Source organism: Ceratina calcarata, unplaced genomic scaffold (assembly GCF_001652005.2).
Source record: "Ceratina calcarata isolate Rehan_Ccalc_2016 unplaced genomic scaffold, ASM165200v1 scaffold49.2, whole genome shotgun sequence".
NCBI classification, from domain to species: Eukaryota; Metazoa; Arthropoda; class Insecta; order Hymenoptera; family Apidae; genus Ceratina; species Ceratina calcarata.
Window position 1 is genome coordinate 234,000 of NW_017173325.1, and position 9,101 is coordinate 243,100.

The 9,101-nt window shown below is 41.4% G+C and overlaps 2 protein-coding genes across 8 annotated transcripts in view; one reads left to right on the forward strand and one right to left on the reverse strand.

Moving 5' to 3' along the window:
* The window catches only part of dpr1 (defective proboscis extension response 1), a 524,556-nt gene that overhangs the window by 24,885 nt on the left and 490,570 nt on the right, over positions 1-9,101 (forward strand). The gene's annotated exons all lie outside the window — the stretch shown is intronic.
* LOC108627995 (dipeptidase 1) overlaps positions 1-9,101 on the reverse strand; it is a 111,743-nt gene that overhangs the window by 8,550 nt on the left and 94,092 nt on the right. For all 6 annotated transcript variants that reach the window (XM_026816130.1, XM_026816131.1, XM_026816132.1 and 3 more), the window contains 2 exons: positions 7,747-7,816; positions 3,296-3,472 (listed from right to left, as the gene is read on the reverse strand). In XM_026816130.1, the coding sequence (XP_026671931.1) occupies positions 3,296-3,472; positions 7,747-7,816 (247 nt within the window). The remainder of the gene's footprint in view (positions 1-3,295; positions 3,473-7,746; positions 7,817-9,101) is intronic.

The window sequence follows — 9,101 nt, forward strand, 5'->3', positions numbered from 1 at the left end:
AGATGAGACAATGGCCCACCGTCTACTCGATACCTGACCTGACTTAAACTATGAGGTAGCCGCCGTTAATTGGGGCAGTGGTGTGGCACAGCTAATAACATGTTACCAGACAGGCCATCGTTCGCCTTCTGATTGGTGTAACTCATCCCCTTGTTGCTTCGTCATGATCGAGCTGGTATTGATTGTACCGGCGAAGCAAGTAAAGGACACTTTCCGTTTCGTGAAATCGCAATCTTTAAATATTAATGAAATAGCTCTCTGTTTAATTATATTCAATGCGCGCTATAAAAATTCGCGTATGACAGATCTCAATACAGAGAGATCAATATTATCACTCGTGGTCACGAACGCATAGGCGTCGATAGGAGTCGGAGGCGGCTTAGGCATTGTTTGCCTCGAATTTAATCCCATAGATTAACTTCGAGCATCGATTGAAGTTAATTGTTATTCTGGTGTCAGTGATTGGCAGGCGCTAGGCAACAATAGGATTAAATTTTAATCGCGCTACGCACACCAGACTTAGCTTCGGCAGGCCCCCGTTGTTGATTTCAAAATCCAATAGGTGCGGACGGGCAAATTACGATGTGTCCAGCGCGAAAGTAATCCTCCAGCCCATTCCGTCCGACTTACATTTCGTGATTTATTCCTTGGACTTTTCAACTTGTTACACGGGGCCCCCGGCCGCGTCGGAGAGGAAAGTTTAACGCTCGGAGGGTCGTAAATATTTAGATAATTGTTTTCCCAAGTGTTTATAGTGCACGGGAACGTTTTAAAAGCAGATTGTTCATTCTCATTGGCCGTGCGAGTTGCCTGTCACATAAATCATGCAGCTTCGCCTATTGTAATCCCAATTTAATCCTACAGAATCCTCTGCAGAACTATTTTTTGTTAGCCTCATTGACCCGGCCCGTATATTATTTTGCCCGAGTATCCTCGCCCGATTTTTCCGCGAACGCGAATCCCGCACCGCGGGTTCAACACGTATCTACCCTTTTTTTCCACTGAATATATCCTCTTACAGTCGCTTCGAACTCGTTCCGAATTTTTCCTCGTTTTTCACGCGGCCCCCTTTCTTTCTCGTTTTGCACAAACCTTAACACAGTCAACGGTCGTACCCGTTTCTTCGCCGTTCGGTCGATGTTCCGACGGCACGACCGGTGTTGAATTTTAGTTAAATGCGGAGGAAAGGAGAACAGAGGAGCCACGCGCGTGTAACGTGTTTTCATCAAATTCTGCAACGAGGCTAGTCTGGGTCAACCCTGAACTTTTTCAAACGACCGACCTGGTTCCAGCCGCCCTGTTTGCTGACCTGAAACCAAATAATCTTTTCGTTGGCCGACGTTCACGGGCCTCCGGTTGCAAAAAGACGGGACAATCAAACACCTCTCTACACCTGTTTCTGTGAAGTCTTTCGAAATTGTAGATCAATGGAGCGTACGATATTATGCATGTAGGAACGTCGTTTGATTAATCAGAGAATCAGCGCAGCAAGTTTATTTGAAATATCACTCTGTACATAAAATAGTTGGACTATGCATCGGGCTGATCGAATTTACCTGATCTGATTGTGAGTGCATTTTTTTGTACAACTCGTAACTTATGATTGAACAAGATGGAATGTTCGATGGACGTACAACGGCATCCGAAATGGGATTAAAGTCGGTACCGTTCTAACAATTTTCAATGCGGTAGTCGGGGAATGGCAACTAAAACATTAAAATTTATCGAGCGACCCAAAAAGCTGTACTGTCGGTAGGTAGTGGGTTAAGCATGGATTACATCATAAATGCATACTAACAATTTTATCTGCAGCTGTGTTTACGTTCAACGTGAATTATTTTCTGGCCGTTTTTCTCTTTTTCTTCGGTGGCAATTAATCGCCGCTGAATTCCAAATATTGATAAATGTAAGGATTGAAAAACATGATAGAAAATTGATGGGTGATTACTCCGTAAACGCCCTTAGGAGGAAAAACTTGAACAAGAGCAATAAATTCCGTACCGTAATATGAAAGTATGTGACGTCTCTAAAATAAGCGGTCAAGCTTTAATAAAACGCGGAATATTTCTTTTTTAATCCGCGTTCGCTTTTTCCCTCGAACAGAATTTCGTTATTACGTTTAACGTATAAAAATGGCAGTCGTAACGTGAAATGATATTTTTCTGAATTATACACGGGCCGTGTTCCGAGCGTAATGTATGCCCGGTAATCAAGAGCAAGAAAAAACATCGGCGACTGTATTTCCCGCCATTATACGACTTTGTTCTGAACAAATTCATTCGTCTCGGCAAAATATCCACGCGAACCACTATGACGAGACGTACGTACATACAAAAATTCGTGATCGTAAAACTAGAATTTTTACGCTCGCTGCCGTACACTTCGTTCTCTATTGTATGCGCAGGAAGTTAACGTGGACCGGTGTAAATACAAAGCGTGCAGCGTTAATCGTGCGAGTCATATCTCGCGACGGAACAAAACTGAACGGTGAAAAGATTCTTTTTCTTCTCTCGTAGATATTTTTAAATTTTCTGCTTCCGGTCGAACCCTGCGACGTACGTAGGCAACACGCCGGGGCTCGTGTTCATTGCATCAACTCCGTGCCCTCGTCGAGTGCACTCTAGGCAGATGCACTCTCCTGCAGTACACCTTGTCGTGGTCCACGGTTGAACCTGCGAACCGTGCGCGTCGATTTCATCTCTCGCTTTAATTCTTACGTTCTGCGTCCATTTGTCTTCTCAGGGATTGCGACATATCTTAGTATTTCCATTCTCCATTTCTTTATTCACTCGGCGTTCGTATTCTTGGCTCGATGCATATGCAGCTTTTTTTTTGCCTCGCTCCCGTTGTGTCCTTTCTTTTAAAACCCTCCCGGGTCGTCCTTTCATGCTTAGTTCATTTGCTAATTGAGATACCCGTGTTTCTTTTTTCGTTTGCCAGCGGAAATGGCCGGCGTGTTTATTCAGTTACTTTTACCGAGCGGTGATTTAACGCGAAAAAGAACAGAAGATTTTTATGGCAGATAAAATACTTGGATGTTACAGTAAAAAATATTTCTACATCGAATTCGTTTTGTTTTCTATATATTTCTTTTCTGAATTTGGTATTCAAGAACCGGTCAAAAGGAATTGAATGTAACAAAAATAACAGGCTTCCACGCGGATGTTCAATTCGTGGAAAGGGAAGTGCACGAACGATCGAGTATCGAAATTGGCTTAACCCTGCCGCGCTATCCTATCGCATCTGCATGCTCCTAATTTTTCCGCGTCGGTCTGCGGTCGGGCTGGAAACTCACCAGATTTCTAAGCACGTCGTCTGGCACGTTTCTAGTGGAATTGCAGAGTGCCCTGGCAGCGCTGTGAGAGAAAATCACCGGTGCCCTCGTCGTCTGCAAGGCAGCCCTCATGGTCCTTGTCGAGACATGAGAGAGGTCCACTAGCATTCCCAGTCTGTTTAGTTCCCTGACAACTGCCTGAAAAATAATAAGAAATAATATGCATCTTCCCTGAGAACCTCTTGACTCTTTTAAATCCCTCTTGAACCTGCGTGTGAATAAAATTTTTTGCTGAAATCTTTCTCCCCTTCGCGGCCTGTGAATAACGTTGATAAAATTCTGTAGACCAGCCGAGAGCAAAAATAGTTGAATATTCAATGGCAATTGAAACAATGCCACAAAGAGAATTATACCATATCAATCAACGATAATTAAATGCGCGTGCCGACCGGGCGATGTGGGACAATTTCAAGAACGTATCATTCCACGCGTCGCTAATTTGATTCTTGCCTTCGGGCGGAATAAATAATCCCGTCGGTCATCGAACGCGCCGCATGGACGTGATAAATAATTGTCACGTACTGGAGGATCGATACACAAGGGGTCGGCCCGGTTTTCATACGCGAATTTGATTGAACCGCGTGTAATTTCGCGAACGCGCACGGTTAGAATGCAAATTTTCATACCGCGGCCAAAGAGATTACGTGATTTTACAGTTTGCCGGTAACTTTATTCGTACGCAAGCGCTACCCGACTCGAATTTCGTTCTGACGGTGACGCCACGGACACGTGTACCTATTTTACATTCACCCCTGCCCGTGGGCATTACAGAAATTAACAGCCATAACGAATGGCTTGGTGTGTACACTCTCGGGATGTACATACGTACACGAGCACGGAGTTCTTTAATTAATAGAACGAAATACACGCGGACTGCAACATTGACCGTGCTACCAATTTTTCTCTCTTCCTTCGTTCCGGTTGGCTCATACCTTTAATCCTGAATAAAAGTCATGTTTTTTTAACTATTTACTTGTAATATGGGATAAAATGGAATGTCTAAATATTTCTTATCGTCATTGAATAATTCAGAAATTGTGTGATTAACCCGAGGCGCTATCAGAATGAAAATTCTTAGCTTCCTTACTTCAGTGGTTTAAGACTTCTGAAAGTTTATGGGGGCTTAGCAATTTCACGCAATTAGAAGTGGTGCTACTCGGAGGTAACTACTCTAAAACGCCGGAGGGTTGTATGTGTGCGCTCGGTCTAGCGAAGATATCCTTAATTTTTTCGGTGCAATTTCACAGGCCGTTGATTAAGAAAGATGATCCTAACTTCGGTTAATGCGCGAGCTAGGATATTACACCATCGGTCAAAAGTCTAACTCTCCTTTCCGCGTGAGAATTAGCACAATTTTATATGATAATATAAAAGGAGTATTTGTTGAGAAGAAAAACATTTTCAAACAGGCTAGTAGATTTCTAATGACTAAAATCACGTTGATCGAAGAAACGAAATCAGAGCATGGAAAGTAGGAAATAGGGTAGAGGTGAAAAATATCAGGGAACGAAGAAAACGTCGATGTTTCGACTAGCGAACATTAGTCGATGGCGTAAGCAAGTCGCCTCTTCTGTCAGGCGAAAATAGTAGAAAAAAGCAACGATGCATAGAGCATGGACGTCGATACGAGAGAAAGGAAAAGAAGGAACACAATGGGCACCGTGTTTGTGTCTATGTGTGTGTGTGTGTGTGTGTGTGTGTTTTTTTTTGAGCACACCCTACCTTTAACGAGAAGTCAGTGATGCTCGTTTTTCTCGACACGCGCGATTTTGTAGAGACAACGGGGACGAGGTGTTTCCATCGATTTAAGCCAGCTTTCTATGCAGCCATTCGTTTTCGACCGTTCATGCAGAATATTTAATATGTATTAGGTAAAGGAAAGAATACAGGACTGTTCCGGAAGAATACGATTTTCATTCATACTTGCGTTTCTGTTTCTTATCAAAGACCCTAATAGCCTATTATTTTATATATTAATTTATTCAAGCAGCTTTCTTCAATAGAAATAAAAATGAATTATGAAGATAATATAGATATTGCATATTTGATTATTTTTATATCTATTTTTACTATCGACAGTTTTATGAACATGAGCATTGCTCAAAGAAACAAGTAGATAGGAAATACCGTAGCATTCAGTACAATCGAAGGATAAGATAGGAAGGGAACAGGGAAAATATTCTATACAGAATGCAAGCATATGCGCATCGAATGAAACCACTTCGTGAAATATATCTTCCGGTCGACCACGAGTGGAGGATATAGTTTCGAATTTAAATAAGAGAAAGGTTTCGCGAAAAAGCTGTGCAGCTCAGAGGGATAAATATGAAAGCGACCGCAGGACCTTTCGCACTTGCTTTTTTTTTATATCTCCAGGTTTACATGGATTCAGGATCATTTTTCAAACGCAGTAGGGAAACCAGTATTTCTACGTTTTCATTTTTCCTCTCGGTTCGAACATCGCGAATTGAATGACGTTGTTTGGTACTGTTTTGCTTAGAGATTTTACATTTTTGCAAAAATATATTTTATCTCGTTCGTGTTTTTTTCATATTATCTTGGAAATTGAATATTGTAACATTTATGTTTGGTAGTACGAAACTCGTTCTATCGCGATTTGTTCGCGTTGTTGTCCGCGGGCTTACGCAATGTCATATAGCGCTATTGAAAGCCACTCGAATTCAATATCGGGAAGGAAACAACGGGCAAGAGAATCTTTCGGGGGATTCGGGTTACATCACAAAATTATTTTCAGTCCATATCGTAACAGCGTTCCGAGTTGTAGTATTGCGGAGAGGGTTGTGCAGAGGGAATGGAATAAGACAACCTCGGAATAGCTTTGAAATCCTCAGATTAGTGGAATTTTATAGTAAATCGTCTGGCAGCGTTGCCGTGTGCCCCCTCCGCAATAACGATTTTGTTCCGACGTTGTATTCGATATAGTCACCCCGGTGTGCTTGAACAATCGAGCCGTGTCTGGCAATGGTGGTCTCGTGCTTGCACACAAACACAATATAGGCAGAGTTAAAGGGGTTGCTCTGCGGGTACAATACTAAACAAAAGTTTTTACTAAAAACGAATATCACGTTTTTTTCTTTAAGTCGCTAAATCAAAGAGATAATGAATTTGGTTATTTTAATTATATAAATGAGCAAGAACATAGATTAAAATTGATATAGAATTTAATTTAGAATCTTATACAATTTATATATTTGTACTTTTTATCATGACGTAAATGTTTCAATTTTTATTCGATAATACATACTTAGAAGGGATCTCTTGTACAATTATAAATACGGTAATACACAGTGGTCTAAAATTTTTGTGTAGTACTGTAAATGAGAGAACGAAGGGAAGAAACAAAGAGGCAAAGGGCAGCATCCAGAAGAGCGGATGCAAGTAGAGAGAAATGGTGGATGGTGGGAAAGATAGTAGAGATAGCTTATTTGATTTACGTCCTCGTTTGCATCTTCTCTACTTGCAATTCTTTTCTCTCTCTCCCTGTCTCTCGTTCTGTATCACCTTTCCTCGTCCCTCCTTTTTTTTTATCACGCGATGCGAACTACCGAGAGACTACAAATTCCACGAGATCGAATAAAAAAAAAGTTTCATTCTTGTTACGAAAAAAGATTCACCTGTAATTTTTTTGCTTTCCTTTCTCTATACCATCGGGATATACCGGGACGCCGTGTAACGAATGATAGAAATTCTACCAGAAAATTCGTTCGATTTTGTTTTAGCGCGCGAAACTTCGAACCGCGAAGCTTGAATAGGATCTGGGTCACACTCATAACTTCCCAAAGAATGAAGAAGCGTCGCGTAAATAGAGCGCACGTCGTCATTGATTGCTTTCCATTGATTATTATTTAGCTCCGTCCGTTGGGAGAGAGAGAGAGAGAGGGAGAGAGTCAGGGAGAGTGCTACGGTTACTTATAAATATAGCGTTTATCGCAGAAAACGATCGTTCTTTAATATCTCGTCCAACCGTTTTCAATACGCAGGAAATATCTGGCGAAGCATTCATTTAAGATGTGCAGAATAAGTTTTTCTTTTTCACGAAACCATTTTAATTATAACAAGTTGTTTTGTATAATACCCTCTCAATTTACATTCGGTTAATTCGCTTTAATTGTTCCACGTAATTGTTTTTGAGATTCGACCATTTATATTTACTTCAATAGAAAATATATTTCAAGCAGGCTCTTCACAAAAGTGATTCAGAATGTTTTCGTATACGCTTCAAGTGGGAAGATTTCATAAAAACGTATTAATTTAAAGAAAAGAACAGAATTTATATTTTACGATGAAAATCAGTGGTACAGGCTTTCATCAATTCTAAATTCAATATGTCATTATAATTATAATATTATTATTATTATATTTATAATTAGTTTATCTTTGTGTGAACTCACCTTTCCGAACTCACTGAGGCCTGGCGTTGTGTCCTGGGTACTGTTCGTCTCGCCAACAGAACAGACTGCCCTGCCAAGAAAATGTCTGTTAGAACTCTTTTCTCCTCGCCGCGTAAAACTGCCGGAAAATTCAATAATTTTTCAATACACGAGGCTTTCGTTTTTCTTCACTCGGAAAGCGGCGATAACATTTTTCACGTGTGCAATCGCGATTTCTCGCCACCGTCGAGTCTCCCCTTTATACTTATACATCCACACATCCATAAATTCGACGTTATGCCCTTTGACAAACCGGACGAAACTAAAACCTCGCACCGTAAATTTTCCTTTTCACGAATAAATATCGACAATATTTGTTTCGAGTGAATCGTTATTAAAGTTCGTACAAACGTGTTCGTCTTCATTATTATCGGAGGGCGCTTTCGGATTGGAGTTGATAACTGTTGAGAAGATTAAGTTATAAATGATTGGATTCAGCGAGCATCGTGCTCACCATTTAAAACTCTGCATTGTTATTTGAATCCTATTGAAATTGATAACGCTATGCACGATGTCTGATACATCGTTTAGTTGTACTACTTAATCCGCTTTCGTAGCATTTTCTATTAAATTTATGGTGATTCAATAAAAGCGGTGTTTAAAGACTGTCGATCAGTTACTGACGACTGTGATTCAATTTTCCTAATGTACGAAAAATGATTATCCATTCGCCGGGATGAGGACTCGGATGAGATCAGAAAGGTGTTTGGACGAGGTTCGCTTTTTGTTTCCCCGCGGGTAAAATTTAATCCGAGCACAGGGGGAAGAGGGTGCAATTTTCCGGATCAGTTTAAGAATCGAGAAATAATTTGTCACCGGTGAGAAGCGATTCTGGAACGCGCGTTGGGATGGTTCCGGTGGGCGGGTGGTCACGGCGCGGAGGGCAAAGACGCCGAAAGATCGACATCGATTCGCGAAAACGTAGAAAATTTAATTCGAGGAAAGTCGGTAATCTTTCTTCTTCCGTCGATTCCCACCACCGGTGCTGTACCGTCGCCTCGCGTCGTCGCGGAAACGTTTTCAGTGGTACGTTTTCAGAGAAAGGTCGACGGCTCGTCGTCATCGAGAACTACGGAAAATCCAATCGTCCCGGCAATTCCCCGTTCCTACGAGGAACAGCCGGGAACGGAGACAAAGGGGGCGCGAGAAATAGGCCGGGCAGATAGAGAACGCCGGTTAGAAATTGACGTTATGCCTACGGAACACCTTTCCTAATGTGACTCGGTATTGCCGCGATAACAGAGCCGTTCGATGATAGTCAATAATCAGTAACGAACAAGCTCTTAATTTTTTAATTTTAAAGATATTTATACACT